This window comes from Neoarius graeffei, chromosome 1 (genome assembly GCF_027579695.1).
Source record: "Neoarius graeffei isolate fNeoGra1 chromosome 1, fNeoGra1.pri, whole genome shotgun sequence".
Lineage (NCBI taxonomy): Eukaryota > Metazoa > Chordata > Actinopteri > Siluriformes > Ariidae > Neoarius > Neoarius graeffei.
In genome coordinates, this window is record NC_083569.1 from 110,108,914 (window position 1) to 110,133,186 (window position 24,273).

At 43.6% G+C, this 24,273-nt stretch overlaps 1 protein-coding gene across 2 annotated transcripts in view; it reads left to right on the forward strand.

Annotated features, from left to right (window-relative positions):
• LOC132881817 (zinc finger protein 595-like) overlaps positions 1 to 22,678 on the forward strand; it is a 51,120-nt gene extending 28,442 nt beyond the window's left edge. Inside the window, exons 1-4 of one of the 2 annotated variants that reach the window (XM_060914751.1) lie at positions 592 to 2,268; positions 4,449 to 4,566; positions 4,932 to 5,172; positions 20,871 to 22,678. In XM_060914751.1, the coding sequence (XP_060770734.1) occupies positions 1,831 to 2,268; positions 4,449 to 4,566; positions 4,932 to 5,172; positions 20,871 to 22,050 (1,977 nt within the window). In that variant the 5' untranslated portion in view covers positions 592 to 1,830 and the 3' untranslated portion in view covers positions 22,051 to 22,678. Of the gene's footprint in view, positions 1 to 591; positions 2,269 to 4,448; positions 4,567 to 4,931; positions 5,173 to 20,870 lie in introns of those variants that run through there. The other variant, XM_060914760.1, reaches the window with a different exon arrangement.
• Positions 22,679 to 24,273: the final 1,595 nt, after the last annotated feature.

A 24,273-nucleotide genomic window follows, 5' to 3' on the forward strand; every position in this document is an offset into this window, starting at 1 on the left:
TTTATTTACTAGTTTATTTATTTACTACATTGTTATATTTTTTATGTTTGACATTTAATTTGTCATAAATAAATGTTTTGATATGCTTTAAAACAAAAAAAAAGTTTGTGGTCAATATATGGTCATCACACATTGTCCTACATACCAAACAAAGTGCCCCACTCAATCAACCTGAATACATCAGCTTTGCTGAAGGGGGGTCAGATTGTGTTGAAGGATGTAAAAGGCTCTTATAAATTCACTGACTAGATTAATTTCCCCTTTGATATGTTCTTAACAATCTATTTAAAGAAAACATACACACATTTGAATCATTATAATGGATTTAGATTGTTAAAACCGCATTTTATTTGCAACAGATTGGTGGTTGTAGCCGATAGAAAAACGTTAAGCTGTTTATATCTAATGTATTTAGTATTACACTGAGTGCAGCGGATCACCGCTCCAAGATGGCGGCCCCGCGTCTCGTCAGCGCTTCTAGAATTTACATTGGATGCTCCGTCTATGGGTCTAACACCAGCACTGCAACCGCACTTGCTAATCGACATGGTAGCCGAACCTGCTTGCTGTTCTCGCGACCACGCCCCCAGACCGGATATTCATTTTGCGTGGTTCCGCCCAGTGGAAACCTACAGGAACCCTCCGCGCATGGAGTGGGATTTATTTTTTCTTCAATCAGAAATATCGATAGGGACCCGTCCATACCTAATTCTACGCCTATAGTCTGTAGAACGGAGCAAAGCGTTGTTGTCTTTTCCCCATTCAGTGGCTGGATAACTGTTGCATGCTGGGAAACCCCGCCTCTGACGACAACAAGCAGCGCGGTGTTTTAGCGGGTCAGGCTAAAACTCTGGAGACTTCTCTATGGAGATGCACAGCGCGTAAATGCCAAAATCGCGGTTAAAAAAAAATTTTTTTATTTACCGGACGATATTAGGTCTATCGATCTATCGCGATAGGCCTAATTCGAGCTGCTTTAGCATTTATTACACACGTTACAGATAGCATGGTTTGCTGCTTCGCCCCTGGATGCCAGAGTTTGCAGAACAGCATGGCCACCTTATTTAAGTTTCCTTAAAATGAAGAGAGAAAGAAAAGGTGGATTGATTTTGTGAAGACCTGCTTTGATGGAGAGTTGAGGCTCCTCACCAACGCCTGCCTCTGCAGTGACCGTGTTATACACTGGGTAGTTTTACAGACTTTTTCATCAGAGACAACTGATAATCTGTTATTACTGGCGAATGGGCCGAGCCAACCATCTCTCTGTCCATCTGGCAGCAGCAGCAGGACATGCCCTCCAATGAGTCCAAGTTGCCTTCTGTGCCTGTGTCTTATATTAGCTAACTTAGTCCACACTAAATCGACTAAACTTTGTTGGAGTTGCAACCATCTAATTTGATTTTACAAAGTAAAATCATCGAGCATCAGTTTCGGCTTTGCCTGAAGCCTATCGAGGCACCTATGTGTATGTTTAACCAAGTTCAAGAGTGTTTAAAGGGCACATCTTGGGTATATTTAGGAGCAAGATCAATGTAATTCTCTTATCTTATATGAAACTTTGGTCAAATATCTGTCACGGTTTGCATTTTGTGCAATTTTTTTTTTTTTTTTTTACCTCGCACAATACCAGAAAAACTCACTTGAAATCAAGCCATTTGAGGTGAATTCGTCTGCCTCTGAAAAAAACTTGGCATTTGGATTTCCCGGCAAATGTTGATTTTCGTGACGTCACGTGCGGGGCGCCTCGTTCTGAATCCCATGTTGAAAAAGTGAGAATAAGACCTGGTGGTTTTCTGCAAATTTCTTCAACGTTATCACGTAATTATTAAAATGGTTAACAGATGTATCGTAGGAGGGTGTAGCAACAGCAATCTCGATGGGGTTAGTACTCATCGTTTTCCAAAAGACCGGACAATGAGGGAGAAATGGGAGCGCTTCGTGCGAGGCACCCGGAAAAACTGGCAACATGCAACAGACCACAGCATCATGTGCGGGGCTCACTTCGTAAAGCCCGACGACTTTGAGAACTATTTGCAGTGGGAAATGGGCTTCAAGAAGCAACTTGATCTGAAAAAAGACGCAGTTCCATCTGTTAGAACGCCCAAAGCAACACCGTCTGTGTCAGCGTCATCAACGGAGCCAGCCGTGTTCGTCTCCCCTGACAGAAGGCGAAGTGCCGCATCTACTGAGGCCCTCGACACCGAGGACCAAGCAGAGCCGAGAAAAAGACCAGGAAAATCGGCAATTCACAAGTTGACTGTTGCCAGGGTAAGAAATAAGAGAGACTATACCAGGGGTCTTCAATCCTATCCACAAAGGGCCAGTGTGGCTGCAGGCTTTCATTCCAACCAAGCAGGAGCTACACCTGATTTCACTTGTTTAATCATTTCACCCTCGTCTCCAGTCAACAATCAAGTGAGCCTCCAATTTGGCTGTAATGAAAGCCTGCAGCTACACCGGCCCTTTGCGGATAGGATTGAAGACCCCTGGACTATACTCTAAATTAGGTGTTCCTGGCGGATCCGCACGTGACGTCACGAATCTGGATCAATATGGCTCCAGACTCCCTTGGGATTTTTCTAGACGTGTTTTATTTTGTGCAAAATTACCCTTCTGGATGAGTGTGTAAAGGGACATACTGTCATATAAAAATACACTAAATTGGTCCAGGATATGCCCTTTAAAAATGTAATTGGCATGCCAGCCTCAGGTAGTGATTGCACAGTTGTAGTGTGGTGCCACTGCGTAGCGAGTACATAAGTGCCATGTTACATAACCTCAGTTTGTGATGTAATCCTCCATGGCTGAGTGGTCGAGAGCACTGTCCAGGGAAGGAACAGATTTTGAAAAACCATGCCTTATTGTTGTGCAGTGAACTGTAAGAATGGGACCAGGGACCAGGCCACCTTTACAGATTCTCCTGAAATCTATACCAAACTTGTGTACAAATCCCAAATCTTAGGTCTGTATCTCTAAACGTTTTGAAACTACAGCCTTTTAAAATTTTAATTAATTTCATAGACTTTGCTGAACGAGCCTGTCGGTCCCATTTCTCACATTTCATAGCTTTTGATGTGGCATGTACAGCTCTGTGTGACTCAAGCTCACTTTTTGTATAGAAATAAAAAGAAATGCAGTCAGATCAGGTGTACGTTTTATGTATTTTTCGTCGTACAAGGTTCTGAAAATGGCCGAAGATTCAGAACGTTACAAAACGGCTCCCCTTTGAGTGTGTCTCACTTAAACATGATGCTAAATAAGGCTTACTAGAGTTTTCTTTCCTGTCATTTATGATGTATTAGACCAGGTGTAAGCAGTAAGTGTATTTATTACTGTTATCAGAATGTCAGAATAATTTTTGACGTGCTCAATTTACACATTTACTCAAAATTGACCATGTGGGCAGTTAACCATCATTTTTACATTTTCACTGCCCCAAGATGGCGGCGCAACTGGTGTTTGTGGCAGCAGCCTCACTTAGCAACTTCACACATCAAACCCCATCTCAGTGAGCACAGGTTCACCCCAGGGATGTGTTCTGAACCCTTTGCTCTTCACCCTTCTGACCCGCGACAGTACAGCCGGTCTCGGCAGCAACCACATCATCAAGTTTGCTGATGACACTACAGTAGTGTGTCTCATCACCAAAAGCAACAAGACCGCTGGCAGCGTGGTGCAAAAAACACAACCTCTTACTGAATGTCAACAAGACCAAGGAAATAGTCATGGACTTCAGGAAGGCCCGTGCAGAGCACAACCCCGCCACTGACTATAGGTGGTGAAGCTCTCAAGACTGTCAACACCATCAAGTTCCTGACGCTTGGACAACAATAATAAATAATGTTACTGCTTGCACATGGTCTGTGTCACAAATGACAGGAAAGAAAACTCCGAGTGCTTTATCAAGCATACTGTTTGAATGAGACGCTCTTAAAGAAGCGTCCTTTTGTGATGTTTTGAAATTTTCAGAGCCTTGTAGAAGGAAAAGTACAGAAGATGCATTTGAACTGATTACATTTTTGACTGTAGCCCTAGTCACATAGTCATGAAGTTTTAAAGCTGGACACGCCATATCAAAGTAACCATGAATGTCAAAAGTGGGACTGACGGGCTTGTTCAGCAAAGTGCATACAATTTAATTTAAGTTTCCAAACTGTTCGAGATACAGACCTAATATTTGGGGTTTCTGCATAGGTTTGCTATGACCTGTAAAAACTACTTGCGAGCAACCACATTTGGTGTGCAGTACATTTTACAGTCTTTTCGTGTCACTTTGGTAGAAAAGCATTCATCTAGACTTTTAATTTTTGTGGCAAGAATCTGTGTAAAAGTTTTCAGATGTTTTATGTGAATGCCTCAATTGATCTTGAAGGTATGTTGTTTGGGTTGTTTTCCATCAAGGTTGGTGTAATTTATGTGTGTCTTGTTTTTGTTGTTCTTTCTTCCAGAGTACATTACAGACTTTGTTGGGTAACCATGTTGGTTGCCAAACAGACCCACCCAGCCGGTCATCTCAGGGTACACAGCTCTCCTTGTGTACACTAAGCCCTCATGTTCGAAGCAAAGGTTTGTGTTGTTGGTAATTTAATTTCTTTATATGCACCCAAAAGTGTATTAAAAGCTTCCTATGTTTAGTTGTGACTTCATCAAGCTGGTGGTGGTGTTTGTGAACAAAAGTACCCATCTTACCAAATTCCTTCACCACAGTTCTGTCCTGTTATTATTTATGACACACTGACATGTTAATGATCAGACATTCTAGTTTGTTGTTACTCTGTAATGACCAGTGAGTGGCTCATTGGCTTTACTATTATAACATTGGAATGACTCATTTCAGCACTACACATGGATAATGTAATATTTCTACACTAGTATTTAAAATGGTCATGGAAACAAAATGCTATGTCTAAAGAATGGCTGTTTTTCTTTAGGTACACAAGTTTCAGGTTCTGTAAGTGTGGAGGTTGGCACGACTACCACAGACGCACCTTGGACCACAAGTTGTCCGCTGGCATCCCCACCATTCAAGGCTCCGAGGCCAGCAAAAAGATCTCAGATTGATGTAGAGGAGGAAGACAAGGGACATCTTTCCACAGAGGTCCCTAAACCACAGGCTCCCACCGATGATCCTGTCGAGTCCATCACAGTTACAATAGAATCGTCACAGTTTTCGTGAGTGCATTAGCATTTTCTTTTCACACAGATGACTGACTGAGGGTATTTCTCTCTCAGATGATCTACCCTTTTATTGAAGGCCTGTACTGAAAGGGAGTGGTTCTTTATATCATTTGTTATAAACAGAGCCACATCTACATCCACCTTTGAGTACCCCATGACTTATTACCACTTGCATTGTTTGAATAACAAGGTTTGTGTCCAAATTTGAATATTAACTTTATTCAAATTATGAAGTTAATACGATTACCCAGTTAAAAGCCATTCTGCAAGAAATGTATTCTGAGGTATTGCCTCAAAGCCGCAAGGGTCTAAAACAATATAGTTGTTAAATATTTTTACCTTGAAGCAGATTTGTACAAATTTGGTATAAACAAACTACACATCAGGTACTTCAAAATGAAGTCATTCAAATTCAGTATTTTACGCCCACCCTTGAATATCCCCACATTGCTTTTTCTTTTTTTCACCCCCAATCTGGAGGGGCTGCAGTTCAACAACAATACTTTTTGTCTTATTGTGACTGTCTAATTGGCAATGAGCCAAGCCATGAGGGAGGACTTTCAGCAGAAAGATATTGATTGTTCGCAGTTCGTTTAAGCATGACTGTGGTGAAGAGAGGATTCAAGCTTCTTCACCCCTAGCATGGGCCCTGTAATGTTACAATTTACATATAGGTGTAATACACACTGCTTGGCCCCACAAAAAGTCACGCACTCTTAAGATTTCACTGGACCGCCTTGATAGAGGTCTGCGCAGGACAGAATTTTCAGTCCCGCTCCCGCCCGCGCCTGCCATATTTTGTCCCGCTCCCGCCCGCAAATCCCGCATGATGCAGACGTTCGCGTTATTTCTCACGAAAGTTCTTGTCATTGGCTTGGGGAATTAAACATGCTGAGCTCTCCACTGACCGATCCTTCACCTAGCGCACGTAGCGAGGGTGCGCGTTGCCAGGTGGCATGCGCAGCTGAGGCTTTACAGAGATACCCAACACACCTACCAAAATCTACAGTGGATATTAAGAATATTGTACATTGCACATAGCTTATATGTCACTCCTCACATTTGCATTCTAGGAAATACAAGTAGGCCTATAAGAAATTAATATAATTTAAAGACACAGCGTGATGGTGCCCCGCCCCCTACTTTGAGTGGATTTGAGCATAAATATCTACAGCTCACGTTCACGTTTGTTATTATTTACCTTGTTTCTGAATTCGGAATGTTGAAATGGCAACATGTAGACAATAATAATAATAATAATAATTATTATTATTATTATTATTATTATTTAAGTAGGCTAATCATTTAAGTATGCGCTCTCCCGTGGTGCGTCTCCTATGAATAATTAGTGTGAAAGGAGAGATGGATCGCACTCTTGAACTTATTCTTTTAGTTACATTTCTTTTCAGTTGTTTTTAGCAGCAGAAGGAGACAAACGTTTCGGCTGTTGCCTTCGTCAGTGTCTCTAATAATAATAATAATAATAATAAACAATAAAAAAAGACAGGCGAGCACGTAATTCCAAGTGGAAATTTGGTATATTTATTGTTCAGCCATACAAAACATTAGGCTAACCCAGTTTACATTTGTAAAGCATTTCTAACTAGAATATCCTATAGAATACCCTATAAGCATAGCATATATAAATGTTATAACAAAACACAGTCCTAGCCTACGAACAGTGTTGACAGTAGGCTATGCATCGTCAAAAACAACAACAAAAAATCGACAGTATAGGCTACTGTAGCCATTATAGGGCTATGGTTGCACATTTCTAAAACTATTTGGGCTTGAGCCTCCGTGCAAGTGTTAAACTCAATATAACATAGCTGACCTTGTTTGAATATGAATAAGAAAAACGAGAAAAAACGTCAGTAGGCTATAGCATGTCTAATTGAAATAACGGTAGGTTTAATCAAATGCAGGTAAACTAAACGACTAAGCCTATTGCTTATAGGCTATCGGGTTCTTTGAACAGCTATGGAGAAACAGCAAATTGTTCACTGTTGAGGGCTTCAGCATACTGCGCCTTTCCTCCAGTATGCGACCGCATATGCTGAACGCGTGCTCGGATGGTGTGCTGGAACCTGGAATGGCCAGTACATGCCGTGCCAGTTTGGCAAGTGTGGGAAAGTCATAGCAGTGCTTTTTCCACCACAGCAGGATATCTTTAGATTGGTGTGATTCGGATCCAGTGAGTTTCACTTTCAGATAATCATCAATCTCGGAGTTTAAAGACTTCGATTCAGCACCCGTAGCACCGACATCCTCCCATTCCTCAAAGTCACAAAAAGTGACCTTTTTAGGTGGCGGTGGCTCCGCGCTTTCATCAGTTTGGACATCAAACCCCAACTCCTCGGTCATCTCTTTCACAGCTTCCGTCACGTATTGTCTTTCATTTGCATTGATCATCCTAAGATGACGCAGCTTTGGAGTAAGGAAAGTTGCTACTTTATACAGCATGTCAATTCCGTTTGGGACAAGGTGACTTGGTGACAGCAGTGCGTCTAGGCGTTGCGCACACGCAGATGCGATGACACTGAGTAGGGGGTCAGCCTTGGCCACTTCACAATGCTCCCTTAACTTCACGGACCATGGCAGAACAAGCGCCGCACTTAATGCCGTATTGTCAGACTCCAGGTCATTCGTTGCGTCTTTGAAGGGTTTGAGAAACGCCACCAGGGATGCAAGGATCTGTTTATTGATGCAGCTTATTTTGTCATATTGGTTATTTTCAAGTAGAACTGTTGTGACCTCGTCATACTGCTGTGAGATAGAATCCAGCATGTCCACAGTCGAATTCCATCTCGTCTCCACTGACTGTTTGAGAGACTTCGTCAGCTTGACTTGCAGGCCGGAATGTTTAAAATAGCTGACCAGCTTCTTTGTGTCGCTGATCAGCTGGCCTGCTTCAGGGACTTTGCTCATCACAGTAGGAGACAGGGCATGCGAGAGAACTGAATTCAGTACATGGGCACTGCAGTTTAGCCTTGTGAATCCTCGTAAGGAGGCTACCATATTCGCTCCTCTATCTGTCACAAACACAGTCTTTTTCCCCAAGACTGAACAATCGATTCCGAAGGCTCTTAAATTCTGAAATAATAAAGCACGGATATTTTCTCCTGTCTTTGAGGTTCCTTCATCAAATGGGGCAGAAAATAGCACTCTAGACTGTAAGTTGTAGTCTGAATTGATGTAATGCAGGGTGGCTGAGAGGAAAGAGGTTTTGCGATATGTTTCAGTCCAGACATCCGTTGTCACAGCACACCCGTATTTCCCAATCGTCTCGTTTATGTCATCAACAACAGCTCTTCTAAATTTGAGTGCCCTATCATCTACATGACGTGACACAGTTGTTGGATGGGGCAGAATATCTCGCACATCGAATTTGCCTATTGTGGCTGCCGTGTCAACTAAGTGTTGGGCTAACTGAACTAATCCCCGACCAGCGATGCTGTCATACGGGTGGAGGTCCGCAGCAACAAAATCAACACATTTCTCCACGGTCTTTGCCTTCAACGCATCTGTCACTTTTGCGTTGTTCCCTCTGAACTCCAACAATTGTTGTCCTTTTAACACAGTACATACATGGCGATTCAGGCCTGATGTACCTGATTTATGGCCGTTGTATGTCAGAACCTTTTGGCACTTATCACAGCAAGCAAAGGGCAGCTGATTTCCCTCTGCGTCGTACACGAGTGAGAATGATTTCCAAATGTCCGATTTCAGGACTCTTGACTTTTTAACGGAATATGCACCTCTTTTTAAAGCAGCACTTACTTTTGAAGCACTGTGAGCTTCACTAGAGGAGCTCTGCTCTTCTGCCATGATGGAGATCTCAAACACGGAAGAGGAAAGGAATCGGAAATGTACGCGAGATTAGACCACATCTGCAAATTTAGGCATCTTAAAATGTTTTTATTAATGCCAAATAAAATATCCAACACAAATTATATATGATAGACATAAATGAATAATTTACAAATTTTATTTTAAACACGTTTTTACTTAGCGGGACTGCAGCTTATCACCTCTCCCGCCTGCGCCCGCAATGAGCTTTCAAAATTTGTCCCGTGCCGCACTGCTTTGCATCGGGTCCTGCGGGACTCCCGCGGGAGTGCAGGGCTCTACACCTTGAGCTCTGATTTTGGCTTACATTCACCATGGCATTCTTTTGACAACATTATGCAGTGTCGTTACATTTATTTTCATCCAGAGGTGTATTAATTTTTCGCCAAGATCTTGGCATGACAGCAGGAGAGTCGAATGACTCCGAAAATCTTCTCCAGCACATCCAAGAGACTTGCAATGGGGTTAAGGTCAGGACTTTGTGGTGGCCAAATTACATGTGAAAATGATTGTTTCCTCATGCTTCTTGAACCACACTCTTTCACAATTTGAGCCAATGAATCCTGACATTTATCATTCTGGAAAATGCCCGTATTATCGGAGGAGGGGGGAAAAAATCCATTGATGGTCCTTCAGGTAGTCAGCAGACTTCATTTTATTGCCCTATAACATTGCTGAGCCTCAACCTGACCAACTGAAGCAACCCCAGATCATAACACTGCCTCCAGTACAGTGGACACTATGCGTGATGGGTGCATCATTTCATGTGCTTCCCTTCTTACCCTGAAACGCCCATCACTCAGGAATAGGCTCAATCTGGACTCGTCAGACCACGTGACCTTTTTCCGTTGCTCTAGACTCCAATCTTTATGCTCCCCAGCAAACTGAATCCTTGTCTACTAATTAGTCTCAATAACAAGTGTGGCGTTTGTTTGTGTGTTTGTTTGTCTGTTTTGGCCCTTTTCCACTACCCTTTTCCAGCTCACTTCAGCCCGACACGGCTCGCGTTTCGACTACCTCAGAACAGCACGACTCAGCTCGCTTCAGCCCTACTCAGCTCCCAAAACTCGCACGGTTTTGGAGTAGGGCTGAAGCGAGCCAAACCGAGCCGAGTGGGGCTAGGGGCGTGAGGAGACACTCCCCTGTGCACTGATTGGTGAGGAGGAGTGTCCTCACATGCCCACACACGCCTCGCGAGCACGCTGGGATCTGTAAACCCGGAAGAAGAAGAATTACAAATTACGAGAATTTCTGAAGCCTTATGCGCCTCGCCTCATCTATACGCTCTTGCCAGTATCTGTTGGCGTTGTCTGTGACAACAAGCCACAGCACCAAGACCAGCAACACTAACGACTCCATGTCCTCCATGTTTATTGTTTACTATCCGGGTCGTGAGACTACCGCTTAAAAGGTCACTGATGTCACTGTTTGCGCCGCCTAACGACATCACGTGACGTCCACCCACTTTCGCTAACTCCACCCAATGTGTCCACCCACTTCCAGCCAGCATGGTTCAGCGCGGGTGTAGTCGAAATGCAACTCCAACAGCCCCACTCAGCTCAGCTCAGCACGGCACGGCTCAGCCCAACTCAGCCGCGTTGGTAGTGAAAAAACGGCATTTGTCTGTTTGTTTGTTGGTTGGTGGGTTGGCTGGCTGGCTGGCTGGTCCCAATCCTGTGAGTTCTTGTCGCATTGTGAGTATGGAAATGCTCTTACTTTCATGACTAAACATAGCCGTGTTGTCTTTTTTACGATTCAACTTCACCAAGCGTTTAAGTGATCTCTGATCATGGTCCGATAAGATTTTTTTTCAATCACTTTTTTTTTTTCATGAAGTTGATGGTTCACCGCTATTCTTCCAGGTTTTAATGATGAGTTGGACAGTTCTTAACCCAATTCCAGCCATTTCAGCTCAGATCTCCTGAGTTGTTTTCTTTGTTTTGAACCTTTTCTTTGTGATTTTTTTTTTCAGTTAAATAAAGATTTTCAGTAGTTTTACTGACCAACTTACTTTGTATTTACAAAATACAGTTAAGTTTGTATTTGATGTCTGTAACACGCTCAAAGTTGGAACAGAGGTAAAATAAGACTGAAAAGTTTATAGAATGTTCAAGTAACACCATTTTGGAAGATTCCACAATAAGCAGGTTAATTGGGAACATGATTGGCTATAAAATGAGCAGCACCAAAAGCTCAGTCTTTACACGCAAGGATGGGTTGTGGCTCACTGCTTTGTGCCAAAATTTGTGAGAGAATTGTTAGTCAATTCAAAAAGAACATTTCTCAGTGCAAGATATTGGGTCTTCCAAAATCTTCAGGACATAATATTGTGAAAAGATTCAGAGAATTTGGAGGTATCTCAGTGTGGAAAGGGCGAGGTCAGAAACCACCATTGAACGTGCGTGACCTTCGAGTCCTCAAGTGGCACTGCCTGAGAAACCATCATGCTAATATGACAAATATAGCCATGTGGGCTCAGGACTACTTTGAAAAATCGTTGTCACTTAACACAGTCCACCACTGCATCCAGAAATGCAATTTGAAACTGTATAACACAAGGAGGAGGCCATTCATCAATTCTGTACAGAAATGCCACCGATTTCTCCGGGCCTGAACTCCTCTCAGATGGATGGAAAGACAGTGGAAACGTGTGCTGTGACCAGAGGAGTCCATATTTCAGCTTGCTTTTGGGAAAACCAGACATCGAGTTGTCTGTGCCAAAGTGAACACGATCATCCAGTTTATCATAGAAAGGTGCAAAAGCCAGCATCTGTGATGGAATGTACCTTGATTAGGATGACTGTGAAAGGTTCATACTTGCTTTCGTCATGCCAAAACTAAATTTTTGCAAAAGCCTACTATTTGGACTACCATCGTCTGAAATTGACAAACTCCAGCATGTGCAAAATTCTGCCACAAGAATGGTGGTTAGAGCCAAGAAGAATGATCACATTTCTCTTATCTTAAAACATCTACACTGGTTACCCATAAGAGCAAGAATTGATTTTAAGCTCCTTCTCTTAATATACAGATGTCTTAAAGATCAAGCACCAGAATGCATTATAAACTCTTGACAAGCCTCAACGTAAATTAAGATCATCTAACCAAAGTCTGCTCATAGTACCATCATCAAACTCCGAGTTACTGTAGTATGTCTCTGATGTAGGAGGAATACTGAAGCACTGACAAGCGGGAAATTGTCAACACAGACTTTATTTTTACTGTTTTTGTTGCTTTTCAGCTTTACTACACTCATTCACTTTTTATCAGATACACAGGTACTCTGTTCGGGAGAGACCTTGCCTCTTGGCTCTTTCCCTCCTTTTCTCTCCTCAGTCATCAGTGCAGCAGACACACACACAAATTGACAACAGATGTAATGACTTTGCCACTTACCTTCCCTGCCCTGCCCTTGATTCACAAACTGATATTTGAACACACCCCTGCTGCCACATAGCCCGACTCAGGCCGGGGAGCCATCCAGCCTGCAGCAGACGTGTTGAATTTAGATGCTGCATTGACTTTTTTTTTCTACAGTTTACACAGAACCGGACCTACCCATCAAGGGACCAGGACCACTGTGCAGCTCCAGTCACTGTGGGACTCCTCAGTTATTCCCATTTCGAGCATGGCCTCGAGTTCATCCTGAACCACCTTTTTGTTTTTTTTGTTTTTGCCGTGTGTGTTCAGCATTCAGCAAAGTGGTATGGATGGCTACACACCACCACCCCTGGGGGTATCTCAGTGTGGTGTTCCATGAGGTGAGTGCGGCTGGCAAGGGGCGAGAACATGTTGGAAAAATCCATTTGCAATCTGGCAATCTCTGTGAGTTGGTCCGATGAAAGGTGGTCTCCACAGGGGACCGGAGTGGCTTGAGTGTTTACTTTCATTTTTACCTCCGGCCCCAGCTCCACCGTTTCCAGAACTACCAACACCAGTGCCACGGAGACCCCCTCGTTCCAATGATGTAACAGGTTGAGGTGGTATATTTGTAGCACCCTGTCTCTATTCGCTCGCCTCGTAGTCTATGTCCCCAATTCGCCATGTGATCTCAAAGGGCCCTTGTCACTTGGCGAACAGTTCTGAGCTTGAAGTGGGCAATAATACGAGTACTTTACCTCCCAGTGTGAACTCTAACGTGTGTCCTTGTTGTACAGCCAGGCTTGACATTCTTGTGCCTGCCATAAATCCTCCTGGGTTAAGGGAGTGTGTGGAGCTTCATGCGCAGATCAAGAGCGTATTGAATTTTACTATTTGAAGGTCCCTCCTCCCAGTTTTCCCACAGCATGTCCAAAATGCTGTGAGGCTTACCACTACTACTTCTGCCCATTATGCCTGACCGGCATGTAGGGCAGCAACAAAAGCCCTCCACTCCTGCCTGCTTTGGGCTATTCTCTGGATCGTACCCCATGTGTGTCCCCATGTTTTCAGTTCTCCCTCCACCATTCTGTGCCAGATATTCTTTGGCTTACCCCATTTTCTCTTTCCCTCAGGTGTCCAATGCAGCGCTGTTTTTGCATTGTCATCCTTTTCCCTTCTGAGGACATACCCTCTCCACTTCCATCTCCTGCTCACAAGTATTGTTCACATTTACTCAGTAGTTCTTCATTTGAGATTTCATTTGGCCAAAATATTCTCAGGATTCTTCGTAAGTTCTTTGTGTGGAAGACGGATAGTTTGTTCAGGTCATCTTCTGTTATTCTCCAGCATTCTGATGTGTATAGAAGGGTGGAAAGGATACAGCTCTGATACAGTTTCAGTTTGGTCTTTAACATTTGTTTAACTTATAACGTGAAAGTAAGGTTAATAATATAACTTGGATTACACATTTTTTTTCAGTTTTACTCAACAGCACCAAGACTTTTAGGCATGGAATGAACAAGTTGGTGACATTTTGCAACATCAATCTTTTTCCATTCTTCAACAATGACCTCTTTTATTGACTGGATGCTGGATGGAGAGTGATGCTCAACTTGTCTCTTCAGAATTCCCCATAGGTGTTCAATTGGGTTCAGATCAGGAGACATACTAGGCCACTGAATCACTTTCACCCTGTTCTTCTTCAGAAATCCAACAGTGGCCTTAGATGTGTGTTTAGGATCATTGTCATGTTGGAAAAGTGCACGATGACCAAGGGCATGGAGTGATGGTAGCATCTTCTCTTTCAGTATAGAGCAATACATCTGTGAATTCATGATGCCATCAATGAAATGCAGATCCCCGACACGAGCAGCACTCATGCAACCCCACATAAGGGCACTGCCACCACCATGTTTCACTGTAGGCACCATGCATTTTTCTTTGTATTCCTCACCTTTGCGACGCCATACAGTTTTGAAGCCATCAGTTCCAAAAACATTTATCTTGGTCTCATCACTCCAGAGTATAGAGTCCCAGTAGTCTTCATCTTTGTCAGCATGGGCCCTGGCAAACTCTAGGCGGGCTTTTTTGTGCCTGGGCTTTAGGAGAGGCTTCTTTCGTGGATGGCATCCATGCATGCCATTCCTCTGCGGTGTACACCGTATTGTGTCACGGGAAATAGTCACCCCAGTTTGGCTTTCTACTTCTTTAGATAACTGCAGTGAACCTGCATGCCGATTTTCTTCAACCCTTCTCATCAGAAGACACTCCTGTCGAGATGTTAACTTCCATGGACAACCTGGACGTCTCTGTGAGATGGTTGCAGTTCCATCTTTCTTAAATTTTTGTACCACTTTTGCAACAGTATTCTGACTGATAAGTAAAGCTTTGCTGATCTTTTTGTAGCCTTCACCTTTGTGGTGTAAAGAAATTATTTTCTTTGGGGAATTCTTAAGAGACAAGTTGAGCATCACTCTCCATCCAGCATCCAGTCACTAAAAGAGGTCATTGTTGAAGAATGGAAAAAGACTGATATTGCAAAATGTTGCCAACTTGTTCATTCCATGCCTAGAAGACTTGGTGCTGTCATTAAAAATCATGGAGGCCATACAAAGTACTAGATGTAGTCGTTTTTGTTGTGGAGTGTACTCATTTTTGCACCACCCTAATTTGAGTAAAACTGAAAAAATGTGTAATCTAAGTTATATTGTTAACCTTACTTTCATGTTATAAGTTAAACAGATGTTATATTAAACTTTGTCTTGTCAACATTTTGGAAATTGTGTTCATTTGAGATATTGTTTAAAATGTTACTTTTCAAAGGGGGTGGACTCATTTACGCTGAGCACTGTAGCTTTACTGAGTCGGTTCTTGATATCTTTACCTGCTCCTCCCTCACTTGTAACAATGCTTCCCAGATAGGTAAACTCTTCTGTTGTTCGTAAAACTTTGCCATGGAAAAGGTAAATACCTTGATTGGGGGCAGGTTCTGAGTGTTTAAGGCCATAACTTTTGATTTCTTTTGGCTGATCGTCAGGCCAATCTGTTGAGCAAAATCACTGAGGCGAAATTATTTCTCCTGCATATGTTGGTAAGTATGGGACAATAATGCTAGAACGTCTGCAAAATCTAAGTCTTCTAAAAATGAAAAGAGAGTCATCTTGTACCTCTGTTTTGATCTTCTGTTGTTCGTCACATCACCCAATCAATGGCAAGGTTGAAGAGTAGTGCTGATATCACGCACCCTTGTCTCACACCTGTCATCACTGCAAAACTGTAATCACTGTTCCCCATATGGCATGTAAAGTTGGTATAATAACTCTTGATGACAGAAACCAAGTGCTGGAGGATCCCATATGTTTGTAGTATTTGCCATAAGCTGTCCCTGTGGAGGCTGTCGAAGGCCTTCTCAAAGTCGATGAAATTGATGTAAAGTTGCCTCTGCCATTCTGTGCATTGCTTAATGATGATATGGAGTGCAAATATCTGCTCTATACATCCTATTCCTTTTCTGAAATCTGCTTGCTCATTACGAAGCTGTTGGTCCACTGTACACGTTAGTCATTAGATGATAATTTTCCCTAGTATCTTACTTGGGATTGATAAGTGCGTGATTCCATACCAGTTACTACAGTCCCTCAGGGAGCCTTTTTTCGGGATCTTCACAATTTTTCCTTTTGTCTAGTCATCAGGAGCCTTGGCTTTCTCCCAGATGATGTGAAAGAGTGGCTGTAGAAATCCAGCTGTAAGTATTGGGTTGGCCTTGAACAGCTCAGCATTTAGGCTGTCTTGACCAGGAGCTTTTCCATTCTTCAAGGTCTTTATAGCTGCTATTATCTCTCCTCTGGTTGGTGGGTCGGTACGAATGTCCAGATCAACTTCTGCTTCCTGTATATCAGCCTGTACTGTTGGTGGTGGTCTATTTAAAATTTCACTGAAGTGCTATGCCCATCTAGCATCTTGCTCTGCCTCAGTCATAAGAAGTCGTCCTTGTTTGTCTGTGATTGGTGTATCGGTGGTTCCTCTATACTTGTCACACACTAGTTATCTTATACACTTTTCCTTGTTCGCCTCTTCCAGCTGCATCCTCTGGCTCTCTTGCAAGATTGTCCATAAATGCTCGTTTGTCTGCTCTAACCATTTTTTCTGACTTCATGGTTTGCCTCCTGGTATTGCAGCTTGTATCATTCTTTCAGCCTATTGGATTTTGCATTATTCGTCTGCTTCTTTATAGCTCTTCTTTCAATTAACTGCCAAGTGTCTGTTGTTATCCACTCTTTTTTTTTTTTTCTTCCATGGGGTTCCTAGGCATGCTTCACTTGTCTCCTGGTAGGCAGTTTTTACCTGTTCCCATTTGGTGTTAACTTCATCTGTGTCAGGATGTATGTGATCTTCCATGCTTGCCAGTGTTTGAAATCTGTTCTTTAATTGTAGTACAAATGCATTCTTCACTTTTGGATCTCGTAATTTCTCTATATTACATCGCGGCCTGACTGACTTCTTCACTCCCATTTTCCTTAAGTTCACTTTCAATACTGTTACTACAAGGTGGTGATCACTACCACCATTGGCTCCTTGCTTTACCTTCACCTCAAGTAGAGATAGTCTCCAGGTCCCGTTGATCAGTAGGTGGTCAATCTGATTTCAGTCTCTTCCATTCGGTGAATACCATGTCAACTTGTGAATGTCTTTGTATGGAAAGAGAGTCCCTCCAACAACAAAATCATAGGTGGTACAAAGTTCCAATAGCCTTTCACCATTTTCATTCCTATTACCACAACCCTCTTTTCCCCTGGCTCTTTCATAGGTGGTATTGTTGTTCCCAACTTTTGCATTCAAGTCTCCCATTACAATTTTCAGATCATGTCTTGATACGCTTTCCAATTCTGCCTGCAGCTGCTCATAAAACTGATCTTTGACATCTTCGTTATTGTCGTTTGTTGAGCCATAACACTGGATGATCGTGGCGTTAACCTGTTTACCTTTCATTCTGATCTTGATGAGTCTCCTATTGACTGGTTTCCATTCAATAAGGCTCTTCTCTATGCCTTTCCTCAGTATGATGGCTACTCTCTCATAATGTTGGCTGTCTTTTCCTGAATATAATATTGTTTCGCCTGTGGTGGTTCTCATTCTTCCTGACCCTGGCCATCTGCTCTAACTTATGCCGAGGATATCCAAGCTATAACGTCTCATCCCAGATGTTACTTGTGCTAACTTCCCAGTATCGTACATTGGTTTTTGGAATGTAAGAACAATCTTGGTCTTCATTTTGGCACTCAGAACTCCCATCTTCCTGCTAGTGGCTTCATCATAGCTTTCACCACTAGCAATCATACGAGCCTCTTGTGACTCTGGAAGGCCATCGCACCCAGTTGTAATAGGTCCATTTGTTGCTGTTTCTGTAACATATGGGTTTTTATGGGATGGGGTTGTTAGCCCTATGCCCAACCCCCAACCTGGAGGACCAGGGATCATCTTTGTCTGATCTCTACCCCTCGACCTGTCCGATATGATTGAATCTACGGCATAGGTCTCAGGGTCATTGAGACACACAAGCCCCCATACCACGACAAAGTCATGATCCAGTGGGGGTGTGAGGCTTATGCCCGTATAATAATTCAAATGGGGAGAATCCTGTGGAGGCTTGCAGGACCTCTCGTATTGCGAATAACGTGCTCAAGCCATTTATTCCAATTACATGCATCTTCGCTTACAAACTTCCAAATTAAGTTTTGAAGTGTTTGAATCATTCTAGCAAGCTATCTGTTTGTGGGTGATAAACACTGGTGTGGATGGACTTAATCCCCAATAACTCATAAAGCTCATGAAGTATGCATGACATGAATGTAGTGTCTTGGTCAGTCAAGATTTCTTTGGAAATCCTGACTTGGGAGATAATTTTAAACAGTGTGTCTGCTACATTGGATGCAGAAATGTTACGCAGGGGGACTGCTTCTGGATATCACGTTGCATAGTCCACTAGGACTAAAATAAAGTGATCTCCCCATGCCGACCGATCTAATGGTCCAACGAGATCCATGCCAGTTCTTTCACAGGGGGTCTTGAGGGAGAGGGTGCTTTTGGAGCGGCCGCTGGATTCACCAGTTGACATTTGCAGGATGCCACACACCAGTGACCGACATCCCCGCGAATCCCAGGCCAATAGAATCAGGCCATGATTTGGTCTAGTGTCTTATCCTGACTAAAGTGTCCAGCCATTAGATTAAAGTGAGCCGCATGGAATACGAGTTCCCTACGGCTGTTTGGGATTAATAACTGGATTATTTGTTCACTGGTTTGAGTGCCCTGCGTCACTCGGTAAAGCCTATCTTTAATAATTGCAAAGTACGGGAAGGAGGGTGTTGCATTTGGCTGGAGAGTCTGACCATCGATTACCCTCCCTTGGTTAAAGGCATGACACAGAGTCTTGTCTCGCGCTTGTTCTAACAGGAAATGCTCGAGGGAATCCCCGAGAGAGAGAGAAGAGGAGCGGGCCACTCCCTGCTCCTCATATCATCCTGACGTGGTGTTGACATGGATGGCTAAGATGGCTTCCCCAGTCAATGCTACACCATAATCGCCTCGTGACGTGTTACCGCAGGACCTGCCCATGACTACACGCTCCATTAAACATTTAAACCCCGGCCAATCTGTCCCTAGAATTAGTGGGTGAGGCATGGGCTAACTGCCGCCTCTATACGATGCTTTTTCCCCTGAAATAGAATGTGGATGGACACTAGTGGATATTCATGAACATCCCCGTGTACACACACAGCTTCCACGACGGCCTCCCCTTGAACCAGGCTTTGGTGCATTGAGGTCTGATTACAGCCAGAATCCTGGCTGTATCACATGGGTATGATTCATTCCCTTGAATACTCCCCAGTATTCAATATGCTCCAGCCCAATTGAGGGTGGCCTCTGGCATCAGGGATCCAGACCATAGCTCCCACCTCCAGCACAGAGCACTGACCCTGGAGATGCCCGGTTTCCCCACAGCGCCAGCATACCAGCCCAGGCTTCACCTCTGCACTGGTGATTTGAGGATCACTCACCTGGGGGAGAGAAGACAGACACAGAATAGCAAGAAAGGAGGGGGACACCACAGGTGTGGCGAGCCAGCTGTAGGGGGCCAGCCCTTGCATCCATGGTGGGGAAAACCGGGGGAGGTGGGGAGAGAGCAGCCGACACGCTACAGGATGGCTTGCTTCAAGTGAACGTGATTAAGCTGACTGTCAGCAGGAAGCTGTTGCATGGTGAGCTGGGCTTCTCCGGACAGCAGCGGTAGTAAACAAGCCACGTATTGCTCGACTGGCCCCCCCCATGCTTTGGCTGCTTGATCAAAGGGTGCGATGAAGGCTTCTGGGTCATCATGCGGCCCCATCTTCATTAGCATGATGTGGGGGTGGGTCCACAGCAGTGGTGGGCAAGGACCCTGCCTGTGGGATCAAGTGCCGGAATGCCTGGTGAGCTTCCTGCAGGGCCAACAGTAAGGCCTCGAAGCCTTGTTCTTGCTCCTTCCAGAGGGTGATCAGGGCTTGGTGCTGGCTCTGTTGGGTGGCAGCAAGGGTATGGATGAGGTCCTTGAGTGGCAAGGACTCCATGGAGTGGTTCCCTAAAGTATTCTGGGTTTCGGCACCACTGTAGTATGTCTCTGACATGGGAGGAATACTGAAGTGCTGACAGGTGGGAAATTGTCAACACAGGCTTTATTTTCACTAATTTTGTTGCTTTTCAGCTTTACTAAGCTCATTCACTTATACTCACACACAGACAGGTGATCTGGTTGGGAGAGACCTCACCTCTTTCCTCTCTCTTTCCTTCATCACTGCAACAGACACAAACAACATTAATTGACAACAGGTGTAATGACTGTGCCACTCATCTTCCCTGGCCCCGTCCTCGATTCACAAACCAACTCTTGAACACGACCCTGCTGCCACAGCTACAAAGATGGAGCATTTATGGTTTGTGCCCCAGGACTTTGGAATTCAGTTACAATTCACATCCGCACTGCAGAGTTTAAAAAGTTTTAAATCCCTGCCTAAGACATTTTGCTTACAAAATACCGTTGATTTGAGGGTTTTTTTTTTTCCTAAGTTTGTAAGAGCACTGAGAGTGTGGGGCTCCTAAAGCCATTATTATTATTATTATTATTATTATTATTATTATTAAAGGCCCCATGACCCACCAGTTGAGAATCATTGGTTTAGAGCCATAGAAAAGTTAGGGTTTCTGGATGCAACATTTAATTCAATATGAAACTCAGAACATGGTGTCAAATTTCACAAATCTATTTGACGGACGGCTCAAACTTGAGATTTGTTCATTTGGTGGGTAAAGGAACATTTAGTGGCAGAATTAAAAAAAAAAATATGAGGCCAAAGGGTATTGGTCATGTATTGACTTGGCACATAATGACCCTTTAGTTTTCATTTCCAAAATGTACTGATATTGTTTTCTCCCCTGCTTCTTTTCAGGAGTACTGAGGTGATGGTGAACACGCAATGTTTGCTGGAGCTTTTCCAGTTCTGCTGGTTTTGTCAGAGAGAGTGCTGTACTACCATTGAGGGCAACGAGAAGCTGTCTTCAATCACACAGGACTGCCAGAGTTGTGGCTACCACAGAAATTGGAGGAATCCTCCTCCCACAAGTTTATCTAGTGATGAAGAAGCAAGCCTTTCAGAAGAAGAAGATAAAAAGAAAAGAAAGAGGAAGTCTGACAGTTCAGATGAGTGGGAGCCATGTTTAAATGAAAAGGCCACAGACTCTGATGTGTCCATGGATGAAGACCTGTTCACAGCTTTAAAGGAGGATGGTGAGGGTAAACTTGTGGTGTGGTGTACACAATGTGAGACCAAGGCCTCGCTCTCCTGTTCTGTCCTTCAACACAAAAAAGTGTTCTGCTGTTCTCAGTGCAGGACAAGTGACGACGTTCAAACGCACAATTGTGAAACCCTACCTGTTCAGTTTGATGATGTTGCCAGTTTTCAGACACATGTTGAACAGGAGCATGGAGCCAAACCATTCAATATGCTGTGTCAGGATTGTGGCAAGTTTGTTAGAGCAAATAAAGAGCATGTCTGTGAACACAAAATCAAATGTGTCATCTGTCCAGAGTGTGGGAAAAGGTTCCTCACTGAAGTCGGTTTAAAGAAGCACTACAATCGGCTCCATGCAGATTATGATCATCCGTGTAAATACTGTCTGAAGGTCTTCAAAACCAAGTCTGCAAAACTGCAACATGAGCAGACTCATCCTAAAGAAGCTCAACCATATAGCTGTCCAGATTGTCCACAGAAGTTTAGCAGGATTCACAAACGCAATAAACATGTTAAGTCCCACCAAGGTCCACATAAATGTGTGTGTGATGTCTGTAAGAAAGGCTTTAGGACTATTCCCGGGTTGAGGAGGCATAAACTCATCCACTCTGGTGAAAAGCCTTTCAAATGCCTAATGTGTGAGCGTTCCTTTAACCAAGTAGCAAACCGCACTTCCCACATGCGTGTCCACACTGGAGAGAAACCTTTCATGTGTGACCAGTGCGGAGAGTCTTTCAGTCACAATGTCAGCCTGAAGAACCACAAGCAACGACACCATGACTCTGGTTCGACTCAGGAGGAAGAAATAATGAGTGATCTAAAGGAAGGTGATGTATAAATGGTGGCAGTTCTGTAGTAAAGCTTTGGTTAGTAGTTCATGAGGAAAAATGATGGCTGAAGTCCTACATCTATAAATGGTTAAGGGGGCTGCACGGTGGTGTAGTGGTTAGCGCTGTCGCCTCACAGCAAGAAGGTCCGGGTTCGAGCCCCATGGTCGGCGAGGGCCTTTCTGTGCGGAGTTTGCATGTTCTCCCCGTGTCCACATGGGTTTCCTCCGGGTGCTCCGGTTTCCCCCACAGTCCAAAGACATGCAGGTTAGGTTAACTGGTGACTCTAAATTGACCATAGGTGTGAATGTGAGTGTGAATGGTTGTCTGTGTCTATGTGTCAGCCCTGTGATGACCTGGCGACTTGTCCAGGGTGTACCCCCCCCGCCCGTAGTCAGCTGGGATAGGCTCCAGCTTGCCTGCGACCCTGTAGAACAGGATAAAAAGGCTAATGAGATGAAGTCTGTTCAGAAGGATGCAGATATTTACTCAATAAACAAGCTTTTATTTTTAATTCACAGACCCGTTTTCAACTTTATAAAGCCTGCCTTGTCAAAATTGCCACATGGTCGTCTCCTGTTATTTGTATAATACAGACTGCTGTTTCTCTTGTCAACACAATAAACAGAAATTACAGAACCATTTCTGGAATTTTTTTTTTTTATTTCACCTCAAATTCAAAGCATATTAATGCTGAGAAAAACCACTGCAATGTTTTTGTAAAATGAATGCGGAAATAAATCAGCCAGCATTGCTGTTGCATTGCTTCAATGATACACTTGTAGTGTTCTTTAAGTGCACCAGGTAAATTAGGAAATATGGATGAATAGGTCCTGATAGAACAGAGGGGATAAAGGCGTTCAGCATGACCACTTTACATATTTTGCAAATCGCAGTTGTGTTGCAGCCAAGTCACAGCACTGCTGACGTTCAGGACAACAGCTCTCATGTTCGTGCCATATTGCTGGTCAATGTTCGTGATTTTGTATTGCTTTATATCTTAACAGATAACATTACTCACCAATTCTATACTCGCTTACATCGACCCCTGCTCTCACTTGTATCAGAATGCAAGGAATTGGAGGAATAGGACACTTATTAATGTTGCCTTCAAGAAATAATTAACCCTAAAACAGGCAAGTAAAGAGCAGTGTTCTCCCCAGGGATTTCAAATAGCATCCTGGTAAACTGTCATTTTGAAACAGCATTTTGCTTCTTGAAATAGCATCAAAATCCACCCTATGTGTTTCATAAATACATTCAGTCGGTAAACAGGAAGTCGATGTGCAACAGACTTGGAAACAGTATACATGGTATAGAACGCCAAGCTGAAGCTTGCTAGCCTCTTCTCTTTTATAATTTCCTGCACTTCTTTATTCCACCACCATGTCTCCTTGTCTTCCTTCTTCCTTCCCAATGACCACCCTAGCACCTTCCTTGCTGCCTCTCTTACTAGTACAGCAGTAGTATTCCAATCTTCTGGCAGACTTCCATGACCGCTCAATGCTTGTCTCATTTCTTCCCTAAACTCCTTCTGATGTTCAACCTCTTTTAGTTTCCACCACTTAATCTTCGGCTCCACTATTTCACGCTTCCTCTTTTTCACTTTCAAGCTTATCCTGCACACGACCACTTGATGTCTTGCTACACTCTCCCCTGCCATCACTTCAGTCTCCAATCTCCTTCAGGTTACCCCTTCTGCAAAGCATGTAATCCACCTGTGTAGATCTTCCTCCACTCTTAAACGTCACCCTGTGCTGCTCTTTCTTCTCAAAGTATGTATTGACTATTGCCAAATTCATTCTCTTTGAAAAATCAACCACCCTTTGTCCTTCCACATTTCTCTCTCTCACACCATATCTGCCCATCACGTCATCATCTCTGTTTCCCTCGCCAACATGTCCATTGAAATCTGCTCCTATCAGCATGCACTCCTCCCTTTGTATACTTTCTACCACTTCATCCATCTTTTCCCAGAAAGACTCTTTCTCTTCATTCTCACATCCAACCTGTGGGGCGTACGCGCACACAATCTTGATTGCCACTCCTTGAATCTCCAACTTCATGCCTATCACTCTGACACCCTCTTCACATCAATCACACTGTTGACCAACTCTCCCCTCAAAACAATACCAACACCATTTCTCTTTCCATCCACTCCATAATAAAACAACTTGCATCCATCTCCAATGTTCTTGGCCTTGCTTCCTTTCCACCTCGGCTCCTGCACACAC